This window comes from Barbus barbus (genome assembly GCF_936440315.1).
Source record: "Barbus barbus genome assembly, chromosome: 7".
Lineage (NCBI taxonomy): Eukaryota > Metazoa > Chordata > Actinopteri > Cypriniformes > Cyprinidae > Barbus > Barbus barbus.
The window spans coordinates 32,794,947-32,822,100 of NC_136735.1; the positions used below are offsets into that span (position 1 = coordinate 32,794,947).

The 27,154-nt window shown below is 35.4% G+C and overlaps 3 protein-coding genes across 3 annotated transcripts in view; 1 reads left to right on the forward strand and 2 right to left on the reverse strand.

The window, feature by feature from the left end:
• Positions 1-1,347: 1,347 nt before the first annotated feature.
• On the reverse strand, positions 1,348-8,071 carry LOC306872671 (RNA demethylase ALKBH5-like). Its single transcript, XM_079421348.1, has 4 exons — positions 6,909-8,071; positions 5,865-5,945; positions 5,641-5,766; positions 1,348-2,165 (listed from the first exon to the last, which is right to left on the reverse strand). The coding sequence occupies exons 1-4, from the start codon at positions 7,568-7,570 to the stop codon at positions 1,988-1,990; spliced, it is 1,047 nt and encodes a 348-aa protein (XP_079277474.1). The 5' UTR covers positions 7,571-8,071; the 3' UTR covers positions 1,348-1,987.
• A 4,871-nt stretch (positions 8,072-12,942) lies between these two features.
• On the forward strand, positions 12,943-19,637 carry LOC306872758 (synaptogyrin-3-like). The gene is made up of 4 exons (XM_079421522.1): positions 12,943-13,092; positions 14,828-15,062; positions 15,901-16,046; positions 18,188-19,637. Exons 1-4 carry the CDS (start codon positions 12,991-12,993, stop codon positions 18,404-18,406), a joined length of 702 nt encoding a protein of 233 aa, XP_079277648.1. The 5' UTR covers positions 12,943-12,990; the 3' UTR covers positions 18,407-19,637.
• Positions 19,638-24,958: 5,321 nt separating this feature from the next.
• Positions 24,959-27,154, reverse strand: part of LOC306872740 (voltage-dependent T-type calcium channel subunit alpha-1H-like) — a 48,844-nt gene continuing 46,648 nt past the window's right edge. The window contains exon 33 of the mRNA XM_079421500.1: positions 24,959-26,777. Coding sequence (XP_079277626.1) covers positions 25,758-26,777 — 1,020 coding nt within the window. The 3' untranslated portion in view covers positions 24,959-25,757. The remainder of the gene's footprint in view (positions 26,778-27,154) is intronic.

Consider the following 27,154-nt stretch of genomic DNA (forward strand, 5'->3'; position numbering starts at 1 on the left):
TGAAAATACCATAAATGGTATCGTTTCGTGTTATATTTTCTTATACTGTGACATTTAGTTATTTTATTGCTTGTTTAATGCAAACGTGGTCACGTTGTAGGAAATGGAACGTACAGTTTTCTTTAAAATGTAATAAAGCTGTTGTTTCATTTGCATGGCGAAATATAATAATTTGTACATTAGTACTTGATTGTATTTTCTGCTAATAAATTATTTTAAATATATTTTCCATATTACCCAGTTTATTTAATAAAAGTGTTAAAAATTGTATTTACATGTAAACTAGATTATATATTAAAATTATAGCTTCATAATGAGTGCATTGGTTATACATTTGGTGCTGTTTTATCACCCTTCTATAAACTGTTAACAGTAATGTGCCCCCCAAGATTTATATGTAAAACAATAATTAGCCACAAGCAACGTTGTAATGAACCTAATATAGTTTTCAATAAAAAAATCTGGTGGAGAATTCTCTTATACCATCTAGTGGACAATCACCCCTCTTTCCACTTACAACCAGTGCTTGAAGAAATAACCTGTGGGCCATTTATTGGGTAAACAGTGGGTACATAGTTTATCCAACAATTCAAGATTGCATAGTGTCAGAGATCCAGCCACACTAAATATTTAAATTTTTATTTCTTAACTGAATAAAACAGTGCATAGCGTAAATTATAAGACTTGGAACAAAAATGGAAACCTTTTTTTATGCCTGTTAAAATAAATGATGTTCCTACTCCATATTAATGGACAACCCAAAATGAGCTTTCTTAACAAGTAACATGTAATAAAGGAGTTTTAGGAAAGACTGAATAAGATTGTTTTGGTATTTAAAAGTTAGCTACAAAATACAACAGATATGAATAATCTCAATTTCAATAGAACCAGAAAAATAAAGAACGAACATACAATCTTCCAAGAACACACAGAACATCTCCCTTTAATCTTTTATGCAATCTAATCTACTCCATTTGATTTAAACAAAAATAGTCTCATCGGTCAGCCTTTTAAATTCAAAGTAGATAGTCTCATGTAGTCAAATGCACTTTTCTGTTGAACACCTGCAATGGGAAAGACACTTTATAATCTTTCTTCGACATTTTTTTTTCACTTCCATTCAACCTCAGAAACAAATAAATTAATAAAACACAAACTGTCGCCATTATGACAGTCTTATACACTTCTCAAATGTCAGCTGTAATGTTGGCATGAATTAATTTCTTCAGAAATAAAGAGCCAAAACAAATACACCATAGTTGTCAAATCAGAAGTTATAATGGCAACACCACCCTTAAATGGGGGAGAAAAGAAATAAGCAGAGAACAGAAAGAACAACACTGAAGAGATGACTAATGTAACTTTTTATCACATTTTAGAAACATTGGAAAATAATATTGTGCATGTCAAGCATATCAAAGATTCTAAGCCTCAGATTTGATCTTATACTGATAAGCCACTGTATGCAAATCGAATACATTTTACCATCATATTACTAACTTTAGTAAGTCTATCAGCATGAACAAAATTGGCCTTTTATTTTCCCTCTTGCTTTTTCGGACTTAAAAACATTTTGATTGCCAGAATGTATCCAAATCAATCAATCATGTTTCTGTTTAAAGGAGCAGTTCTCAAAAATCCAAGAAACATTTTTATTTGATATTATGTGAACGTATGTATGCATGACACTGGCACATGAAGTTAACTGGGGTGCAAACTGATGAATTATAACTGAATTCAGCTTACATGTCTTTTTATTCCATACATTTCCTTTAAACACACAGAACAAAATATAGTGGATCTTAATGATATGTCTGAATAGATAGATAAAGCCTCTTAAGTAAAGCAGCCGCTGCCTAATGTCCTTGAATCCACCCACACCGGAAGCATCTCTTTACTGAGATACTGAGTCACTCTGTTGGCTTCCAGTCCCCTCGAGCAAACGTCAAGGCGTCTGAGGAGATCAGCATTGAGTCCTGACTGCGTCTCAGTGACGTCTCATTTTGACTCGTCGAGCAGATGCGTGGTCAGGTTTGTATCGTGAGCCTGGCTCTCTCTCGTCAGCTCTCCTCCATGAGTTCTCTGAACTGTCTCCGTCGTGACGTCTCTGTCGGGAAGAGAGGGAACGCCTCTGCAGCTCTTTGTCCATCTCTAAAACACGAGGCCTGTAAGAGAAAAGAGCAAAAAGCTTTTAACAAACTGTATGTGTGGAATGCAGCCACTTTGTGTGTCTTAAAGGGGACAACAGATGCAAAATTCACTTTTACATAGTGTTGGAACATAAATGTGTGTTGGCAGTGTGTCTATAAAATCTATCCAGTGCTTTTTTTGTTTTAAATCCCCATAAACAATAAGCTCTTCCTCAGATCAAGCTGTTCAGATTCTTGGCAGCTTGACATAGTTTTGGCAGGCCCCTCCCATGATTGTTGATTGACACTGGCTTTTTAATCACAGACCCGCCCTGAGAAAGCAGTCGACAGCCTGCCTTTAGCTGGATTTCCATCCAAAGTTGCGAATTAACTTATGCGCAAAATTGAAATATAACGAGTCAGAGAACAAAATCATCACTTCCTGATAAACTGGCACTATATCACTAATAAAAGTAGGAGAAGCCACCGAATATAATAATTTTCATATATAATAAATTACTTGCGCCTCAGAGCAAGCAGACGAAACAAAATAAATGCGGTCATTGCTTTTGGAGGTGGAGGCCTGCTGTTTGGGAACGCAGTCATGTAACAGTTCTGGGAGGCAATTATACAGAAATACTTTGATGACAGACTTTGCTCAGGCATTTCAAAATGACCATAACATTTTAGATGCTATGGAAGGAGATCGGTCCACTGGTTAGTCAGGTTTTGCCATCCCATAGTGCAAAGTCACATGATTTTTGATGCACATGGGAGTAATTTACTCAGCAAGCGCATTTCCATCTCCTATTATTCACATTAACCCTTTTTCGAGTCAAAAACCACCTCAGACGAGCGTAAAAACTTTTTTTGCAGATTAAGGGATTTGTATTCGAAATTTGCCATTTCCATCATTCATTTCTGATGAGATACTTCAAAATGTGCATGGTCCTTTAAAGGACCAGTTCAAGCAGAAATGGAAATTCTGTCAACATTTACTCACCCTCATGTTGTTCCAAACATGTATGATGTAACTTTTTTCCATGGAACACAAAAAGAATCTTAACGCAGCTCTATTTTTAATGACAGTTCATAGTGACCCCAGCATAAAGCAGGCATGTAATCAGCTAGAGACAAAAAAGAAGCAAAATCTGACGACACCCCAAGCCACGCCCCTAGAATTTAAGACACATTAAAAGGATATCTTATATTGTAAACATACATATTGTCCAGTAAAAAATAAAAAGCAGGATTTTTTATTAATTTTTATTATTTTATTTATTAATCATTATAACAATATAATATAATATAATATATTATAATAAAGTACTATAATATATTATAGTAAAATATATAGAATTATCATCATGAAAGTACCTGCCAAAAGTTTGGAAACATTACTATTATTAATGATTTTGAAATAAACTTTGATTTGATTAAAATAAAGTAAAAAAAAAAAAATATTACTACAAATAAAAGAAAAGTTAAAAGAAATTATAAAATGTAATGTTATTCCTGTGATGCAAAGCAGAATTTTCTTCATCATTACTCCAGTTTTTCTTGTCACATGATCTTTTAGAAATCATTAAAATTTATTTGACTCTTAAGAAACATTTCTGATAATCAATGTTGAAAACAATTGAGCCGCTTCATATTTTGTGTGGAAATGGTGATACACTTTATATTTATAAAAAAATCCTGAAAAATAAAGTAATGAACTGCATTTATTTGCATTTATCAAATATATTAATTAAATTTGTTAATGCATTTATTAAATAGAAAGACATTTTAAATGTCTTCACTCACTTTTTTTATCACTTTCATGCATAATGAGTAAAATTACGAATTTCTCTCTCTTTTTTAAATCTTATACAAATGTTTGAGTGGTATCATTGTTTCCACAAAAATATTAAACAGCAAAAATGTTTTTAACATTGATAATGAGAAATGTTTCTTGAACAGCAAATCAGCATATTAAATGATTTCTGAAGGATTATGTGACACTGAAACTTCTTATAAACTGAAACAGATTTATAAACGTTTCTAAAGACGAATGTTGCATTCCCAAATGCAAATTAAAGCGGCTCAAACCAAGCGAATGAAAGTAAAAACAGTACTGTACTAACAGCAGACATGTAGCGTGTCAAACTACAGCCTATTATATAATTACATCACAACCGTTGTTTTATGACAGCACTAGCAATTTCAAATTCTCACGGCCATTCATGCATTTCAGAGCTGAATCTACTGAATCTATCGCCACGAGCTTGTGCGGCGCTCTCAGGACCATTCCACCCATGATGTTTCATTTCGCAGTTTATTTTAGGTAATAGCTTAAGGCCATTTGCACAATTTCAATCATCAACCTACCCCGCCCCACCAAAAAAACAGATCTACAAGAATCATATGGGTCGTCCCTCAGAGGTCAGAAAATATGGAAATCCGTATTTATACGGAAAAATCACATCCCTGATAAAGGTTCTGCTGACTGATAAGACAGTACTAGAAATACTCTACACTCTTAATCAAAAAATTGGGGGTCAGCAGATGTCAATTGTTTTTACAATAAGTCTCTCGTAAAGTCAATAATATTATGAAATATTATTACAATTTAGAAGAAATACGTATAATGTACAATTTAGAATAAATTGTAATTTATTTTAATATTTTAGAATGCAATTTATTCCTGTGATGCAAAGATGAATTTTCAGCATCATTACTCTAGTCTTCAGCGTCACATGATTCTTCAGAAATCATTCTAATATGCTGATTTGCTGCTCAAGAAACATGTCTTTTTATTATCAATGTTGAAAATAGTTGCTGCTTAATATTTTTTAGGTAAATTGTGATTTATTTTCCCCCAAATGCTTTGATGAATAAAGAGTTCAAAGCAACAGCTTTTATTTAAAATATTAACTGACACTTTTGATCATTTTAATGCATCTTTGCTGAATAAAATGATTAATCTGATGAATAGTAAGGATTAATAAGATAATAGTACAGAGACTGAGTATAATGGTCATGTGATCTCAAGATGGCGGCCAGCATTAGGGTGGTCTATGTATGAAAACAGCCTTTTCACACTGGTCTTTAACTCATACTAGTGTACATCATTTTAAACATTTGTCATATTTGCAGTAGTTGTAAAACTATTTTAGGTAAATCAATTTACTTTGTTTCTCCTTAAATATTATAAACTAGATTTTTCTAATTTATGAAGAAAATCTGAAGAAACTGTAGAAATTTCAGCCAGATTGCTGGAAGAAGTCCCCGTTCAATTCTCCTCAACAAGCCACGGTATTTTAGTTATTACTTATGTCTACACCACAAACAGAGTGGGGTGAGTTACATACCAACGTTTACTTAACAGTGTGATAAAACAATAGGCAGTGACAGAGCTGTATTGTGACGTACATCAGAGTGAAATGAAAAAATAAAAAATACGTAGGGTGTGGACTTGTTGATTTGATAGATGCAGATGTGACAGAGGTATGAAAGACTTCACAAGTACCTGTGTGCAGCATCTGGGTCGACCTTGCGGTGTGAGCGTTTGGCTTTGAGTATGTGTCGTCTCTCAGAAGAGTGGATGGATGGGCTCAGAGAGCTGGAGCTCAAACGAGGGGCATCCGGCCTCGTTCTACAATAAAGCAAGAGCAGATATCAGAGCAGTGTACACCCCCACACATGACTCCAGACCTTTCAAGAACAACTCTGACTCAAAACCAGAGAACTCACTTTCTCAGAATGATGACAGCTCTCCTCTCCTTGATGTCCTGTGGGCGGATGCAGTGCGTGATGTCGTCGGCTGCATAGCCACTACAAACAATCAAAGCAGAACTATTTTTTATTACATTTTAGCACATTTACAAAGTATAAAATAATGTTTTTAGATCATAGCTTATAATGAGACGCTAATAAATCATAAAATAAAAAGGATTAAATATTTTTCTAAATAGGTTAAAGGGCTACAGCTGAAAATAAGGGAAGGGAATTTCTTCCTGTACTATGGTAAAAACATGTTTTTTACCAAGATGGTTGTCTTTTTTTCAAGAGCAAAAAAGATTGTTACAGACTGTTTCCACCCCGGCCACTCCTTGTTTGACCTTTTGCGATCAGGAAGGTGTTTCAGGTAATTCAAAGCACGGACTTCCAGATTTCTGAACAGTTTTTAGGGCCATCCATACTCTCAATCAACACACATAAGGTCTCATTTGCGAGCACCATCTCATTTGGGCATTTATTTATTTAATAGTGCAATTTATACCACAAACATCAGTGCAATTCTATTTATTGTTTGGGTATGTACTTATGTTAGTATGCTGGTATGTTGTGTTGGAGAGCATATTAAATTTTGTTGTATTTTAAATGCAATGACAATAAAGGCAATTCATTTCAATTCAATGGTAATGCCTTAAATTATTGTGGCAGTATCATGGTACAGTGGTTGCAATACTAGAGTATTTTGAAATATACCATGGTACTGAAATTTATGTACAATATTATTTGCATGATATTTCCAATAACCCCATGGCATGAACACGGGGTTATCAGTGTTAACACAATACAACTCAACTTGCAAAACTGTACCAGAACCTACTTTGATGGGATTTGGGCATGCAACAGCATAATATAAATAGTATGGTACCACGGCACATTTTAAAATACCATACTATTACTAGACAGACACTTTTTTAGTTAGGATATATACATGGCGTTTAAAAGAATCCCATAGAAACAGCATGTTCTGGAAATGAAGTGTGACAAAGCACTAGTACCGACCTGAGGACGGTGACGCTGCCGCGCGCGACGGGCAGGTAGAGCACCGGCTCGGACACACGGATGGGCTTGAACTGGAACTTGCAGCCGAAGCAGAGCGCGCTGTCGCTGAAGAACGACACCGACACGATCGGGCGCTCGAAGATGTGGATGGGGTCCACGTGGGACACGATGCAGCCCCCGGGCTGATAGTCATTGATCACGGCGCTATTAACGAAGCCCTCCGGTATGACGCCGTGCGTCACGAGGCGATCGATGACCAGCTCGTGCACCCACTCCGGTATCTCGTCCACCTCGCCTCTGGGGTACAGCCGCTCCTGTCCAGGCCCGCGCTTCTCCAGCTGCGAGCCGTAAGTGTAGCCTTCGCCGAAAAAGTACTTGTTCCGCAGCGGCGCCCGGTCCACCGTGTGCTCCCTGTAGAGCCCCTTGTCTCCCTTGGCGACCACCTCGTCTATCTTGGCCTCGATGCGCACGCACTCCTCCTGCGTGAAGATATTCGCTTGCTTGACGCCGCTCTTGACTTTCAGCGCCTCCACGTCGCGCCGCTCGTCGTCGTCGTCCGATTCGCGGTATTTGCGCTTCTCGCCGTTACTGTGCTCTAAAACTTTATCCCTGTGCGGCGTCATCGACTTCAGCTTCTCCCGTAAATCCGTAAAACCGGCCATTTTCAAGAGAAAAGTCCGAAAAACTGAGAAGAAATGTAGTTTGACCTGAATTCGCCTCAGGTCCCCATGTTATTATGTTAGTGTCGGTCACTGAAGTCGTGCGCGACGTGACCGAAGGCCCGGTGCCGCCTGCTTCCTCTTCCCTCTGCTCAGCAAATTAAACCAAACAAAGTTTCCACGAGCAACCCGACCGAATCGGTAACGAAAGCAATGAGTGTGCTGTCAATCACAGGCGGCGTTTTCCTGCGTTCAGTGCCACAACATTAGCATCTAACGTTAGCACAGCTACGCCACCACTAGCTTCCAGTGGAACAGGCTCACCGCTGCATGTTGTTTAAAACGCACGCACGCCTTCTGCTCGTTGCAACCGCCGAGCTGATCCGCCTATTTTAACGTATCCAAGAAATAGTAGTTAATATGCTGCTGAAAGAATCCACAAAGCCGTGGAGAGAACATAAACTCGTGGAACCAAAACTGTTTGGCGAACTGCGCATGCGCGTCAAGCCTTGCGCGTGGGCACGAGGGTCTGGTCAAGTGACAGCCAATGAGCGACGCGATCAGCTGTCAGCAAACCCCCTGCGGCTATAAAAAGCCATTTTATGAAAGTATTGCAATCTTTACAAAGTATCATAACGAAGTTATTATTATTATTGAAAAAACATATTTTGTAGGAACACAGAGAGTAGACCGGACAATATGCTTGGGTCTTCATGAGTTCAATTGACATTATTGCGATTAATATCATAGACATGTATCTGCACATCATACATACATATCATGTATCTGACACATCTATGATTAATATTATTAGCTTTATTGCTAATACTAATAACAGTCTATATTGGATACAAGCGTCTGCTAAGTGACAATGTAAATGTAAATATTGTGAATACATATTTAGTTTTTTTTTCTCATTCATTTTTATTGCATTTCCCATACGCGTATAAATGCTTAAGCTCTACCCCTGATTATTTATTTAAATTAGTGCTGTCAAACGATGAATCTCAATTAATCGCATCCAAAATAAGTTTTTGTTTACATAATATATGTGTGTACAGTGTATATTTATTATGTATATATAAATACAACACACATCATGCATATATATATTTTGAGAATATTTACATGTATATACATTTATATTCTTATATTATATATACAAGTATATTTAATATATAATCAACATATTTTTCTTAAATATATACATGAATGTGTTTGTATTTATATATGCAAAATTAATATACACAGTACACACATATATTATGTAAACAAAAACTTTTAGTTTGAATGCGATTAATCGTTTGACGGCACTAATTTAAATACATTTTTAGTCATGGTAAATGTCATGTTCACTTACTCTGATTTTGTCATCAAAAAGGTTATGTAACAATAATTGATGTGCAAAATTTGCAAGCCAGTTAAAAACCCACAAGAGATGGATGATGTCCCATGCCTCAGATCCGAAGGGGTTTCTTAGGAATCTCACTTTTCAGAATCAAAACAACAAAATTGAAAAACAAGCAGCTTATCCAGTTAACAATTTTCTGTATTTCAATCGTATTCATTAATTAGATCTTAGATCTCAGAGGTGATATTCATATTCCAGTTTCTCCAAAACACTGTGAAAGTTAGAGACAATTACAGTAGGCAAATTTATTAACGTAGGTTTCAATCAATACATTTATTAAGAAAACTGTAGAAAAAAATCATACAAATATAATGACCTTGGTCTTGTATGTCAACGAATAGCTAAATATACAAAGTCTGACTGTGAAAAAATGTCATTACATCACTTTGAAAACCAGCATGTCATTGTCTGTCTGTGTGAGAGAATGTGATTGAAAAAAGATTACATTCATGCTGTTCTCCTGAGTAACATCTCTCTTCATTCAAACGTATATGTGCATAAAACATTTAATATAAAAACATTTCAATACTTTCACCTCTACAGTACCAAAGGGCAATTTATCTGTATAAATATTATGCATTTAATACAAAAATAATGCTTTTCTTCTATACATAACATGTGAACAAATACACATGATTAGTGCAAACATTGCATTGAGAGGTTTGGTTTAGTCATGATGAGACAATCAGTGAATGGAAAATAACCTGATTATAGAGATTACACATACAGAAAGCATATTTGTTCATATACAGATTGTGTGTATCTGTATATGGTTTTGTTACAGCATGGTGATTTCACTGGGTGGCAGCGTCAGCCTCTTCTCTCGGACAGAGAGCATATTCTCAATATGCATGGCGATAACCCGACACAGCTCCAGACCCTACAAACAACATATATGCTCATGAATCACTCATTCATACATTTACACTGATCTCATGGTGTTGAATGTGTGTTACCTGTTCCAGCTGTAACTGTGTGACTCTGTGGTTGGTTAAGTCCCCTATCAGGATGTCTACATAAGGGTAACTGGATCCAGCGCTGGGCCGCTGTGTGTGAGCAGACTGAATCAGCTTCAGCTGGAACTTCACCTGCACCTCCTGCCATCAGAAAATCAATTTGGAAAACTGAAAACATTACAGGGTTTCTGCAGGTTTGATGAAGGTAAATTTAAGACTTTTAAAGATCGTTTTAAGAGCTATTGAAGATAATTTAAGGTATAAATCAAAGGGGACACAAAACGTCAATATGTTCTCTATGTGTAAATGTCTGAGGAGTTGTATTAGCAGCACTTCAAAGTTTGAATACAACTTGTAACTAACCAATCTCTATTACTTTTCAATTAATTTTACACCCACCCACACACACCCACTTAAGCTTAACCAGAATATGCAATTAACTTTTACAGTTCTTCCTCTGTACCCCCAAATATTTATAATTAAAAAAAAAGGATGGGTTTAGGAAAAAAAACAAAAAGAGTTTAATTCAAAGGGAAAACAAGTTAAGTAAAAACAGTAAAGGCATTACATAATAATGAGATATAATGATAATAATTATATAATAATGAGAGTCATTACATAATAATGAGAAGAGTTTCTTGAGCATCAAATCAGCATATTAGAATGATTTCTGAAGGATCATGTGACACTGAAGACTGGAGTAACGATGCTGTAAATTCAGCTTTGCATCACAGGAATAATATTATATCATTTATTTGATAAAAAATACAGTAAAACAGTGAAATATTAATACAATTTAAAAGAACTGTTCTCAATTTGTATATATTTTAAAATGTAATTTATGATGCAAAGCTGAATTACTCTAGTCTTCAGCGTCACATGATTCTTCAGAAATCATTCTAATATGCTTATTGGCTGCCCAATAAATATTTTTTATTATTATAAATGTTGCAAACAGTTGTGCTGCTTAATATTTTTGTGGAAATCCTGACTTTTTTTCAGGATTTATCTGAAATAAAAATCTTTTGTGACATTATAAATGTCTTCACTGTCAATTTAATGCATTCTTGGTGAATAAGAGTAAGAAATTATTGTCTAAAAAATCATACTGACACCAAATGGTAATGTATATGTAATGTATTTTCTTAACATTGTGTCCTGACCAGATGCAATTCCAGGAAGGTTTTATACTGTCCTCTAGCAGTATGATCATGGAGGAGATAGGATTTCTGGTTTGATGTTTTGGTGCATTGTATCCCGGTTAGGACACATGTGAGTAATGGCATGTGATAGGACAGACATGTCTTGCCTGGCTATAGTGCATGGTGACACAGAGCTCGTTGTCGAACTTGAGTGGATGGGCCCAGATGACTCGTCTGAACCAGAAGCTGTAGTTGGGATCAATCTGCTCCGCCTCTGTTGCGATGTCTAATATGTATTCTCTCTTATTGAGGGGCCGCACATTCTGACCTGGAAGATAACACCAAAAATATGAGTGAATAAATCTGGTAGGGTATGTTCGGAATGGCATACTGTTGTTCTCAAAGCATTTTATTTTATTTTATTATTTTTTATTTATTTACAGTGCCCTCCAAAAGTATTGGAACAGTATAGACAAAATTGCTCTGTTGGCTGTGGAGTCAAGAGTTTTATTTATTTGTCACATACACAATTATACAGAGTATAACCAGCAGTGAAATGTAGGGCAGTGAAATGTAGGTCAAGACATTTACAAATATTAAAAGATGAATATGAGACAAAACTACAGAATGTCACATTTTATTATTGGGTGATTTCAACACAGATGTTTTAGCAGCTAAGAAGTTCAGCAGTTTTAGAGTTTCATCCCTCTATCTGATGTGAGCATAAGTATTTAAACAGTTGCCTCACAGGTCTTTCTAAGTGATCAGCTGTGTCCTGTTGCATTAATTCTTCAGATATTAAAAGCAGGGAATGTGTTGTATCAGTTATGTCCATTACTTCTGTATTGTGAATCTTGCATTCGTGATGAAACAGACAAACCAGGATGAAGATGAGGGAGCTGACTTTGAGAGAAAAGCAAGCAATTTGGATGCTAAAAGAAAAGAGGAAGTTAATTAGAGCTATAGCAAAAACAAAGGGCATGGAGAAATCAAGAGTTTGGAAACCACCAGCGACACCAGCAACCAACAACGACCTGATCGGCTGAGAAAACAACAGTAGTTGGTGACAGACAAATCATAAAAGCTGTGAAAATGAACCAAAGACGTGTCTGTAAAATCACCAACAACTTCCAGAAAGCTGGGGTGATGCTCTGACAATCTACTGTCCTCAGGAGACTTTGACACAGAATTACAGATGCTACACAGCAAGATGTAAACCTCTGACCAGCACCAAAAATAGAAAGGCAAGATTAGAGTTTGTATAAAAGCACAAAGGTGAGCCAGAAGAGTTTTGGAACTGATATTTTCATGTGATCCATACTGCTGATCTATAGCTGCTGAGAATTATGAATGTGTAAAAATGACTGATGACTATGCACAATTAAAATGACATAAGGACGTTATTGAAATTCATAATTTATTTAGGCTATTATTGTTATCATTTTCTATACCTGGATAAAAGCCATACCCTGCATGTGAAAAAAATGAAAGATAAAGTGACCTGATCTAGACTGTTAACTGGAAAAGACACTATTTACTTCAGTATTTATTTTTAGCAATTGGCTTTTTATATTTATAAAATATTTGCTCTAAATAATTTTATTTTCTATTAAATGTTAAATTTGCCTTAATAGTAGCTAGTACTTTTGGGGTCGCCTCAACCCGCGGACATGAAAAACAACCGCGGTAACAACTCTTGGCAACATTGGAACACTTACTGAGTCACTGAATCAATCTTCTTTTGTGAACTCAACTGATTTAAGAGATTCGAGCTACTGAGATGAATCAAAGGCGCGCGCTCGACTCTGGGTGTGCACGACAGGGCAGGCGCTCGTGCACGCGCTCAGCTCTCCTCTCCTCTCCTCTTCCGCAGAGTATCGCACAGCAGCAGCAGTCAGCAGCGCCTCTGGGAGGATGGATGGAGCGGGCTCGTTTGGAGCGGGCCGAGCCGGTTCGGCCTTTGATCTGATTGCGTTCATCAAACAACCACAGACAATCCTAAGAGTCCTGGCATGGGTAAGAACAGCGGTCTTCCATTAAATATGACTGACAGAATGATGCATTGCCATTACTGTTTCCCTTTTAATGGTCGAGCGATTATTTTAACAGGGTTGATTTTCCACCACGCGCTTTATATGTTTTTATTTTTGTATATTTTCATTGCTTAGCATTTAATTGGCGTCTGTAATCGTTTAATGTAATGAATGGGTGTTATAAGATGCTGTCTTCTTTAGGTGGACGCACGTCAGATGTTGCTGTGGTAGTGACGCACGCGCAGTTTTAAAACTGCTGTAGTGCCACTGGTTTGGGTCATTCTTAAAATATGGATACATGACTTTAATAATAATAAACTACAGTGATATTTAACAGATTTTAGATATTTAATAAACATTATAAAATCTTTATTCTTCATTCTTCATTTTTCTAGAATTATAATAGGCTATATAATATGTCATGTTCTCACTTGGTTTATATACATGCCATTGGTGTATAATATATTGATTTTAGTCTGATCAATAGTGCTTTTTGCGGATTTGTCTGTGCTGTTGTCACTGGTGTTACAACCCTTGCTTCATTTGTGCATTGCAATAACAAAATTAATAATAAAAGTTAAGTTTTATGATTAGTAATGTGCTAACAAATATGTACCATTGACAAAAAATTGGTGAGGGAAAAAATTCAAACTTAAACATTTTGTCATAAAGTCATCATTATTATGAGAAAAGACCATTTTTTTTCTCCATATGCAGATGGAACACCAGAGGTTTAGTTTATTGAAATATACTATTTAAAAAAAAAAAAAAAAAAAAAATTTAATGTCAGATCTCATTAAACATTGCAATATTTTTTATTTTAGTTACTAGAACTAAGTTATCAAAACTGTATTATAGGATAATAACCATACTGTTCTGTTTTAAAACTTTCAAAGCCAATGGTCTTTCTCAGAAATGACAAAGTGAGCTTGAACTATAAATGAACTTAATTTCACGGATGACTGATATGTTCATAAATGCACGCCAATTACCAGATCTGTGCCTAAGGGCAGAGGAAAATTGTGTTTTGAATTTTAAAAAGCCTCCATACACTTTAAAATGTTTTGTACTAGTTTCAATTAACTGATTTATTCAAGGTATATTATTTAATGTGACTGAATCGACCTGAGTACATTAGGTCACGCCAACAAAAGAGGGTCAGATGTAGAGCTTTGAGGCATATTTAGAGGCATGTTGTATGTTGCTTCTTCATTTATCACAATGTTTTATCTAGCCAGCCAATAAGCAAAGCAGCTGGTGCTGTTTCTATGACGACTATGTGATGTGATGTATGTGTCATTGCCAAAAATAACACATGGCACCACAATAACTGAGCAATGCTACTGATTTTCTCTTACTGTTACGCCAACAAACACTACACTACACAACATGTGCACTTTTCTGGTGATCTCTTGTCAGTTTGAGTGGGTGTGGACCGTGTGGTTGTGCGTGATCTGTTGCATTAGTGTGAATTAGCCACATTTTCTCCCTAAGGTGTAAATGAAATTCTTTCCTGGTAATTGCATAACACGGCATCAGCAAAAAATGTAGTGTCACTTCCATTTAGCATGCATAATATAAGAGAAGAAAAGCTTCACTTAGATGCCTTCTGAGAAAGCAAATCATTTAAGGGGTTTTATTAATTTAACACCGACCAGGGATGAAGGTTATATACCTATTGTTGTGACTCATGTCTTTTTTTGGCTGTCTCTCTCTAGATCTTCTCCATGGTGGTCTTTGCTTCTATAATAAATGAGGGCTATGTGAATATGGGCAGTGAGCGACTGCATTGTGTCTTTAATAAGAACGCAGATGCCTGTAACTACGGCATCACTATAGGAATTGTGGCTTTCTTAGCCTGCGTCTTCTTCCTGGCCCTGGACATCTACTTCCCCCAGATCAGCAGTGTTAAAGACAGAAAGAGAGCAGTGCTGTTGGAGATGGTTTTTTCAGGTAAAAATACTCATGAATCATTGTGATTTTGTGAGTGACGATAATTAGTTTATTCTGATGCAGTCACAATTATATCCAGTCAGTGATTTTCATTTACTTGTGCATTTATGACCACTGATGACCGTTCAAATGTCAATATGAAATATTTATTTATTTAGTTAGTTAGTTTTTTCATTTTTATTACAGTTTTACTCTATATCTTTACAAAGAGTGAGAAATATCTAGTACAGGGTGTCATAGCAATGAAAAGGTTCATTATAAACTGGCTGGGGAGATGCTTTTTTTCAGTGTTATTGTAGTATAATTGAGATACTGTAATAGTTTTTGTTAATATTTTGAATTAGTTTTTATTCTTATGTTTTTGTTTTAATTTTAGTCAAATTTTCAGTAAGTTGTTTCATTTTTATTCGATTTCTTTTTATGTCTACATAGTTTTTTTTATTAAATTTGATTTCAGTTTTAGTTATTTTAGTACATCAAGTTAAACTAAATTAAAATGAGAAATGTTGCCTTGCCAAATAACTGAAATAATAACTGATTTTTTAAAAAATATTTGACTTGATTTCAGTTAGACTTAAACAAATATGTTACAAATATGCTATATAAGGTTTATTTTTAGTATATAATATATATTTGTTTGTTTGCTATATAAGGTTTTAGTTTTAGTTAACTACAATAATCTGATTTGTTCTAAAGGCCCAAATGCTGAAATTGTCAATATGTTTGTATGATAATAAAATGTAGTGTAGCTGAAAATAATAATAATAATAATAATAATATTTTTTTGAAGACTATATTTGTAATTTCCCCCACACATTTTCCAATCTCCTCTCTTTAGGATTGTGGACGTTCCTTTGGTTTGTAGGATTCTGCTTTTTGGCCAGTCAGTGGAGTCATACTTCCCCTAAGGAGCTGCCGCTGGAGCAGGCGTCAGACGCAGCACGAGCAGCTATTGCCTTCTCTTTCTTCTCCATCCTTACCTGGGTAAGACACTCCATCTTATCACCATACATACAGTACACCATCACAATTACTTTCATATTTGACCGCCAGCATTGGTGTTTGTGTTTCAGGCGTATCTATGTCTGCTAGCAGTGCACAAGTTTAAAAACACTGCCTTTATGGAGGATAAACAGAGGCTTTTGTCCAAACAGCCTAACAGTCTCTCAGTAGTGTAGATGTAGATTTCATGTACTACTCCTAAGTACACACTAATCTATGCTAGTCTGACAGTAGTACAAAGTGCTATTAGTATGGTCAATACCCTCAGAAAAAAGGTACAAATCTATCACTGGGGCAATTCAAAAGGTTTACACTTTAGGTTATAATATGTACTTTTAAAGTACTAATATTTACCTTTAATGGAGTAATATGGACCATTTAGGGGTAAATAAGCTACAAAGGTGTACCTTTTTAGCATTTGTACCTTAGGGTACTACCCCAGTGACAGCTTTGTATGTTTGTTCTTCGAGAGTGTACAGTGAGTGCACTTTATAATAACCTAGATTTATAATAAGCATTATAAATCTCTGAAGCTTAAAAGCACAAGAATAATGTGTCATAAATGTTGGTAAAACAAGTATTACAATTTCTAAAGATTTTATATATGTTATTGCTGGTATAATAATATAATATATGTTATTGCTGTTATTATGAAGCATAGCTTTATAGATATTGACCTACACTATGTATACATATACTATATTCTAATGATATACATTTATCTGCCATCACAATTAATCAGCCAATATTTTAAGATTTTCTCAAATAATAACTGTACCCAATTGGCCAATTATTAGATGTGGTCAATGTTAAAAGTGATTTTAAGTAAAATAGCATAAACTGTAACCCTGGAGCACAAAACCAGTCGCTGGGGTATATTTGTAGCAATAGCCAAAAATACATCGTATGGGTCAAAATTATCTATTTTTCTTTTATGCCAAAAATCTTTAGGATATTAAGTAGAGATCATGTTTTGTAAATTTCCTACTGTAAATATATAAAAACTTCATTTTTGATTAGTAATATGCATTGCTAAGGACATTTGGACAACTTTAAAGGCGATTTTCTCAATATTTAGATTTTTTTGCATCCTCAGATTCAAGATTTTCAAATAGTTGTATCTCAGCCAAATATTGTCCGATCCTAACAAACCACACATCAATGGAAAGTTAATTTATTCAGCTTTCAGGTGATGTATAAATCTCCATTTCGAAAAATTGACCCTTTTGTGGTCCAGGGTCACAATTAAGTGTTAATTTTTGATAGAATTTGCTTTCAATAATTGATTATATTTTTGAAAATATACACTACTGTTTAAAATGTTGAGGTCAGCAAGAGTTTTTAAAAATGTATTACAGTTTCCACAAAATATTAAGCAGCACAATTATTTTTGAAGGGTCACGTGACACTGAAGACTGGAGTAATGGTTGCTGAAAATTCAGCTTTGCCATCACAAAAATAAATGACATTTTAAAATATATTCAGATAAAAGGCAATGATTTAAAAATTAAATTTTACAACTTTTACTGTATTTTTAGCCAATAAATGTGAGCATAAGAGACTTTTTCAAAATTTTAACATTAAAAAATCTTACTGACCCCCAAATTTTGTACAATAGTGTAAATGTGCACAGACGTTTGGCCACTGTATATACAGTAGATGTATGACTATAGCATGTATTATGACAAATTATGATTGCTGTAAAACTGAAAGAATGCAAAAAATATTTTGCATTAACCTACCTCAAGTGTTTGTTTAGTTTTTTTGAATGGGAAGCAATATATTTTAGTCAGAGTAGATGATATATGTAATGTACAATTTTCACTTCACTAAAACTCCATAAAAACATGTCCTGGGTGAAAATAGACACTAGACGCAAACACAGGCATTCACATAAGATTACATATATTGTGTACTCTGATTAAAGTCACTTCTTCCGTCACAATTATAATTATACTTCTAGGTCAAGTAGAGTCAAAAAATATTCTTCTTGTGTGTTTACACTGAAACTTGGTTAGCTCAAGCATTCCAACTAACTCTTGCTGATACCTCTTAAGTGTGATTGTCTTTCTCACTAACATGCTAATCAGACTAATATGCATAATCCTGGTTATCTTGACTAGGCGGGCTTAACGGTGTGCGCCATTCAGAGGTTCCTGCTTGGTACTGACATTACACTGTTCGCCACCGAGCACACGGCCGGCCAGCCGCCCAAGCAGCCGTACCCCTCCAACGACGTCATCGGTCAGACCACCATTCCCGTCAACGCTTACCAGAGTCCACCGCTCATCGAAACCGTGGAGACCCGCCCCCCTGGATACAAGATCCCACCTGCATTTTAATCCATAACCAATCAGAAGGCAAGGAATATAGCAGTGCTAAAGGACAGAGTATAGACTGCCGTCAATGTTAGCTAAATGTATCGTATCGCATTTTAGTAACGGGGTGGCGAGGGGATGATGCTCACCTTCTGTAGTCCGCACTATAATACAGTCTGATAATATATAGTCTCACTTTAACCTGAGCAAAGATGGATGTTTTGGGTTGATTGTGATTGCCTACCCAAATGTTTGACATTCGGCTACAAATAAGCATTTTATTATTATTGTTTAATTAAAGAAACAAAAAATAATTAAAGGTGCACTAAGTTTTGGCTGTTGCATCATTTAAAAGCAAAAGTTTTTGGTGCTTATTAAAAACATTTTTGTTATTTTAAATAAAGTGATTGAAATAAAATAAATTAAATAAAATATAAATCGTACATGAAAAACTTTAACTTGAAAAACTAAAACTTAAATAAGAAGGGTTTTAGACCACTGATATGAGTGGAGTCATATTTCATATCTAAAATTTACAATACATTTGACAAAAGTACTATTCGTTTCTTTCAGAGTAAAACTTTTTGCCAATTGCAAAAAGTTACTTGGTGCACCTTTAAGTATAACAAAAGGATAGCTTATATTATATTATTATTTTTGTGTTTCTGATTATCAAATGATACAGTCTTAGCACAGCTGACTGACAGAAGTACCCAACGATACATCAATCAACGTCTACTGCAGTTAAATCAGTTCTGTCCAAGTCATTTGTGTTAAAATCTGTTTTTGTTGAGAGAGAATTAGAACATGTGTTTATAAGTACAGTATGCCACCATTAAGAGAGAGAGAGAGAGAGAGAGAGAAATAATGAGAAATGGTGAAGAGAGTGAGCAAATGAGTGTGTGTGTGTGTTTGCTGATGGACTCTAGTAGCAGTCAGAGACATTCCGGATGAGATAACTGAGATTACTGGAACAGATTGTTTACTTTAACAAGCATAGTTGTGCACATGTGTGTGTGTGTGTGTGTGTGAGTGAGTGAGTGTGGGTGGGAATGCGTGTGCTTGCTCTAATTCCGTCTAATTGCATGATATGGTAAAATGACACAAATTCCCACTGAAGCAGAGATGTAATTGTTATATTTTGTTAATGGAAGAAGTTAAAGTGGTTATTAAAGTCTTTAAGATGACATATACAGTACCATGAGGTCCTGAATAAAGATGAACCAGTACAGTGAAGCAGACTGCTGGATGATGCTATTTTGTGTGCTGGGATTCCAAAATGACAAAACCATATTCCACAGAAAAAATATAATAACAGCATGCAGTTTTGGAATAACATGATGGTGAGTAAATAATGACAGAATTTTCATTTTTGGGTGAATTGTCAATTTAATTGAAGTGTTTGAGAGAAGGTGAAAAACTGTAAACTAATTTATGACTGTGCTGTTATAAGAATAAAATTCTGTCATATATATATATATATATATATTCATATATATGAACATTAATTAACTGAAATAAAGCTGAAATAAGATATGTAAATGAAATAATAAATAATAAACTATAACTGAAATGCAAATAAATTAATGCTATATAATATAGAAATAGCAAAAGCCTTAATCAAAATTACTTAAATGAAAACTGAAAATATAAAAACAAAAGTTAATTAAAAATTTTAATAAATACTAATAATATTAATTAATTATCCATAATATGAATGATAAAAATAATATAGTTTTGGTTAAAACTGAAATCCTAAAAGCTAAAATAAAAATGCTACTAAAATAACAGGTTTTGTTACAAAAAATAAAATAATAATACAAACATTGCCCAGTTATGATACAATATTGTTTTTGAAGCCTTTGCTGTGTATCAGTGAAAACAATACTCTATGAGACAATGCTTTAGGTTTAAGCATCAAAAGACAGCTTTCCTCTTAAATCATTTCAATCTTGTTTCCATAAAACTTGAATATAAATCTGAAGCTATAAAATGTTTCCAGGTATGTAGCTATTACTAGATTTATAATACAGCGTGTCCCTTATGGTAGTGTGCTTTATTATGCCATAAGAAAAAACAACAGAAATAAGGGCAATAATACAGTTGGGTTGATATACATGCTATTATTACCAGGTCAACAGACAGAAGCTTTCTGGTGCTGTCCTTGTTTATCATTTCAAATACATTGGGGATATTACAAGGTACAGTATTGTTTATGTTTCAAAAACCAATATGAATAAATGGATGACAAAAACCTTGCAAGTGAAGTTTGGAGGATGGAATTCTCCACAAATAGGGTACAAACTAGTGTCCTGTGGCTTTTTTATAAAATAAATAAATATAAAATTGTCATGTTCTTCAGACAAAGAGCTATTAATATGTTTAATAAACTATTAGCTAACATAAAATTCACAGCATGCCAATAGCTAGTTTCAAACGTCAACCATTCAACCCTGTTATTAAGGTTACATTAAAGAATTTATTTTTTATTTTTTGTTACTTTATGGGACATAAACATTTAACAATAACTACAAACCAACATTTAAGCCCAAACTAACCCCCCCCCCCCCCCCCCCCAAATGCCTCCTTTCACTGACACATAGTTTTTTTATTATTATTTTTTGTAATATTCCTTTTATTATTGAAGTTATTTTAAGCCCTATTTTGTACCCTATTATTGGAAACTATTGGCATTTGTCCTGTTTACACACTGATCTGGATTACAGAAACACAGCATTGGGAGCAAAATAGTAGTTAACAATCTCTAACCGTTTAATGCCCATAGTTTTTCAACAAAATGTATCTTGATACTCAATGGGTGCTCTCATCTGTAGTTGCACCCAAAAGCATCATGAAGCAGTCAAACAGCATTCTGGATCTCACACTGCATACGGGACACATATCCTGACCTCAATACAGCAATACTCATTTATATTTAGCAGCCCTTGATTTTCCCAAATACCTCCATTACACTCTAGTTAATTATAAAAAACATTTTTTAAAGATAAGCCAGGCATAATAACAATGCCAATACATAAAAATATGTATTAGCATGAGTTTGAGAATGTGTAAACTGCAATCAATCAATCAATCACTATTTTTAGAGGGCTTTTCACACTTGAAAATAATTTTTTTAAACCCCAGGTGAATGTATGTGACCTGTTCTAATAACTGCTTATTTATCAGTGGAAATGAACACGACTGTTTAAAAGTTTGTGGTATTTTTTTTAAATGCTCTGTTATGCTCACCAAGGCTCCATTCATTTAATAATAATAAAAAAATCTAATATAAATATAAAATAATGAATAAAATAATTAAATAATTTTCTATTTGAATTCATTTTTAAAATGTAACTTATTCCTGTGATGGAAAAAAGCTGAATTTTCAGCATCATTACTCCAGTGTCACATGAATCTCCAGAAATCATTCTAATATGCTGTTTTGCTGCTCAAGAAACATTTATTATTTAAAAGAGTTGTTAGCACAGGGTTAAGTGTGAAAAGCCCATGTTTGACTGGTAATGTGGGGGAATGTTAGATGCACGTCTGTCTTTATGTGAGGAAATGACATTGGTACTAAACGGGGAAGTCGTGGCCTAATGGTTAGAGAGTCGGACTCGTAATCGAAAGGTTGCGGGTTCGAGTCTCGGGCCGGCAGGGATTGTAGGTGGGGGGAGTGAATGTCCAGCGCTCTCTCCACCCTCAATACCACGACTGAGGTGCCCTTGAGCAAGGCACCGAACCCCCAACTGCTCCCCGGGTGCCGCAGCATCTGCTCCGGGTGTGAGTGTGTGCGTGTGTGCGTGTGCGCGTGTGCGCGCGCGTGTGTGTGTGTGTGTGTGTGTGTGTGTGTGTGTGTGCATGTGCATTTGTTCACTACTCACTGCTGTGTGTGTGTGTGCACTTGGATGGGTTAAACGCAGAGCACCAATTTCGAGTATGGGTCACCATACTTGACAATACGTCACGACTTTTTTTTTTTTTTTTAAAAACAAGCGTCATGTTGTTGTAAATACTGCAACACTGACAAGAACGGAAATAATGATAATGCTATTCAATACTTTGCCTAAATGTAAATGTTCATGGGCTAATTATTACCGAATTCATCCCTTGATGGTCTAAAACACCAATGTTGTCAAACAAAAATAAGTGTTAGCATTCATGCTAGCTCATTTCTTTGGAAATCTCTATGCTTGTGCATGGAATAAATAAATAAATAAATAAATGTCCTGATTGAAAGTTTACATGAAGCATGTCAGTGAAATTACAATTCAAAAGAAAGAACACTGCACATTTATACAACCCACATTCCGTAAATGTTGGGACGTTTGAATAAAATGAAAACTAAAAGAATTTCAAATCACACGAGCCAATATTTTATTCACAATAGAACATAGATAACATAACAAATGTTTAAACTGAGAAATTTTACAATTTTATGCAAAAAATGAGCTCATTTCAAATTTGAGGCCTGCTACAGGTCTCAAAATAGTTGGGACGGGAGCATGTTTACCATGGTGTAGCATCTCCTCTTCTTTTCAAAACAGTTTGAAGACATCTGGGCATCGAGGTTATATGAGTTTCTGGAGTCTTGATGTTGGAATTTGGTCCCATTCTTGCCTGATATAGGTTTCCAGCTGCTGAAGAGTTCGTGGTCGTTTTTGACGTATTTTTTGTTTAATGATGCACCAAATGTTCTCTATAGGTGAAAGAGCTGGACTGCAGGCAGGACAATTCAGCTCCCGGACTCTTCTACTACGAAGCCATGCTGTTGTAATAGTTGCAGTATGTGCTTTTACATTGTCCTGCTGAAATACACAAGGCCTTCCCTGAAATAGACGTCATCTGGAGGGGAGCATATGTTGGTTTAAAACCTTTATATACCTTTCAGCATTCATAGTGCCTTCCAAAACATGCAAGCTGCCCATACCGTATGCACTTATGCACCCCCATACCATCAGAGATGCTGGCTTTTGAACTTACGCAAAGAGATTTCTCCAGTTTCTCTGAATCTTTTGATGATGTTATGCACTGTAGATGATGAGATTTGCAAAGCCTTTGCAATTTGACGTTGAGGAACGTTGTTTTTAAAGTATTCCACAATCTTTTTACGCACTCTTTCACAGATCGGAGAACCTCTGCCCATCTTTTCTTCTGAGAGACTCTGCCTCTAAGACATCCCTTTTATAGCTAATCATGTTACAGACCTGATATCAATTAACTTAATTAGTTGCTAGATGTTCTCCCAGCTGAATCTTTTCAAAATTTCTTGCTTTTTCAGCCCTTTGTTGTCCCCGTGCCAACTTTTTTGAGACCTGTAGCAGGCATCAAGTTTGAAATGAGCTCATTTAGTAGATAAGTGTAAAATTTATCCGTTAAAACATTTATGTTCTTTATGTTCTATTGTGAATAAAATATTGGCTCATGTGATTTGAAAGTCCTTTAGTTTTCATTTTATTCAAATTTAAAAAACGTCCCAACATTTCCGGAATTCGGGTTGTATAAAGACGTGTTTAAAGTAAGGCCCTTACAATGAAAGTCAAAGGGGAAAATATTTCAGAAGGTTTAAAAAAAAGTTTTTTCTGTACACGATTAATTTCTGGTCGCTACCTATGTGTTATTATTACATTTAACTACATTACAAAATAAATTAAACTCTTTTAAACTCTAAATTAAACTAAATTTAGATATGTGTATTTATTTTTCAATTTGAAAAAAATAATACATTTTTATTCTGAATTAATACATTATTGATTTATTGATTTTACTTTAAAGCGGCACTCCAAGTCCTCCACAGACTGTAAAATCGGAGCACATTTTACAAGAAAATACTATTTCAATATTATTATATTTTAGATCTACTTCAAAATTTCATGTTCACTTCAATGTGTTACTTGCCATGTGAAATTTATTACCTTCTGAGTGAAAACAGTTTCAGTGTAGAGACTAAAAATTGGATTTGCATAGACAGGGTTATTAGGAAATGTTATTACACTAGTGTCATGTCGACGCAATGCTAAAGTCTTGCGACTATAGTTTCAAAACAGTGTCTGTTTTATTCTGCTGAAATGCTTTTCCCCATAGACTTCCACTGCATCACTGTACACACAAACTGACGAACAAATCAAAATGATTTTCTGTATTAATCTGCAGCACAGATGTAGAACTTAAATCCGGAACATTCCTTTAACACGCTTCTTCCTGAAGGCCAACAACATGTAAAACTCTGACTCTTTACAAAATAGAATAATCATCTCATTCATTTAGTTACACAATCTGCATTATGAAACATGCACATGTTTCAGCTAAAATATCTCTATGTGTCGTATACTCTGTAAGACAACAGGGTGTTAAAATTAGGGCATGACTTTAAAGTTAATTAATCATGTGATGTAAGGGTTTGCTTGACGATGACACATAGCCTAGTGCTACCATTTAACCCTCAAGTTCTGTTGAGCTTGACTTACTAATAATAACTCATTTCCCTTCAAATTATTTTATTCTGTTCCTCAGACTGAAACAAAACAGAGATTACTGAACTTTAACTCTCTGATTTACCACAAATTTGGCATGCACATGTCAGTTAATTATTATATAATACAATACATGTTGATTTTGTTTGGGGTCAATCTGATTAAAACATTTTTTTTTTAAATAAACTAGATTTTTATAATTTCTCAGGCCATCTTGAGTGTTATTTTTTGCCAGCTAGAGAAGGAAATCTAATCTTTTAAAAAACAAAACTCTCTGCATGATTTGAGGTGTCATTCATGTCTGTCACACAAATGCTGGATCCCAATTGGTGTGTCAAAATTTAAAAACAAAAACAAGCCATCAATGCTTCCTCCTTCAGGACATGGCGCATGTGTCTTTTTGCGGTGAAATCCTTACTGATATAAGTAAACTTAAAAGTAATTGTTATATTTTATACATTTACTGGACTGAAGCAATTGTGCCCCCTTAAACAAACTCAACAAAAAACACATAAGCAAACTTTTTTTTGTTTTGTCTAAAGGTTCAATAAACTTAGAGTTCATTTTCCAGGCTTTTCAGGGTAACTTTAAATGACACTTTTTGAGCTGTGAAACTATCAACCTTTCAGACCCCAAACTAAATACGAGGGTTAAAATTGCACGGTCATGTGCAGTGATCATATGCCACGATGCAACATGTTTCTGTGATGGATGTTCATATGAACTCACATAAAACGTCTCAACATCAGTGTTTGTGATGAACACTAATAAAAGTTCCCTAATCAATATGATCAGGCAAAAAAACATCAGTTCCATCAGAAACACATTTGCATACTTTTGCCAACACCGCCTCTTCCTGTTATTAAAAAGCGGAATGCGTGAGTGGCTTCCTGCGTGGCCTCCTAGGCAAACGAATCCTCATTTCCTGGATCCCTAGTGCTGGCCATTCTGACCAATACCTTCTTCCTGAGTGGACTCTGAGCTGCGTCTCCCACCATCCCCAAACGCGCCTCGGGAGGGAAGGAGTGCGTCGACTGGTCACTATCAGAAAGCAGTTCCGACAGGCTGCTCAGCGAACTTACATCCGACTGGTCAAAAGAGAATTGTGGGAGGGGCAAATGACTAGGCAAAAGAGGTTCATCCTGCATGTCAGGAAGATCTATGGACTCCCGTGGTAGTGTGGAGTCGAAGGACGGTGTCCGCCGTCTCAGGACTGTGCTGCGCTCCTCCTGACTGGCAGCTGGAGACGGAAACTCTGCGTCGGTGGGAGGGTCGATGGAGATGCACGGCGGGCTCATTTTCTCCTTCTTGGGCGTTGGAGTAGGTCCAGGTGGCTGCTGCTGAAGCAGTAACTCTTCCTTGTGTGTCGAGTGATGCCGAGGGACGTGGAGTTGAGATAGGAAGCCATTATTTTCCACACTGTTGTACTTACGTAGACATTGAGCGTTACTGGTGCCCGGCTGGCGGGATGCCCCACCGTGTAATGAATCTTGAGACTGGGATTCAGAACAGAAGGGCGGTTCATAAGGGGACAAGTTATGGCTGCGTGCCACACGCTGAGAGGCTCTTCTTTGGGTAATGTTCGTGCTGATTCGGGTCACCTCATGTGAATCCTGTAGTTTGGTTTGTGCATGTGTGTGTGTTATTTCTAGAGCTTTTCTAGATTGTGTCTCGTACGCGGCCTGTCGACAGGGGATGCTGCGCTGGCTGTACACGTGTCTGTTTGTTTGTACGCTCGCTGTCCGGTTGCGGAGGGGAGGGGGAGGTGAGGCCTGGGGCGAACACGGGGCAGATCCACCAGTGAGGGGAATGCTGGGTACTTTGAGATGAAGGTTATCACTGGAGCAGGGTTTGCTCGGGATGTGTAAAGTGTCTCTGGAGTCAGTGTTTGTTGAATCAACGGAGTCACTCTTTATTGCTTGCTGCAGGTAAGAACACATGTACTGTCAGCACACACATTTAAAAACGATAAATTACATGACAATCCTGATTGCTATTTTTAATATAATGTAATAGATTTAATCAATTTATTGAAAATAAATTAAACCAAATACACAATTTAATACAAAATGATTAGAGATTATAGATATACATCATAGATTAAATTATATATTAAATCAATCATCAAATGATATATTTGTATCAAATATTCAAATTATATATTTATTTTTTATTAAATATTTAATAATTGAATATTTTAAGTATTTTTATTTTAGAATTCATATTTAATTTATAGATTTAATCCAAATTTAAACAAGTTGACTATTATATTTTGTATTAATTTAGAAAACAATAATAA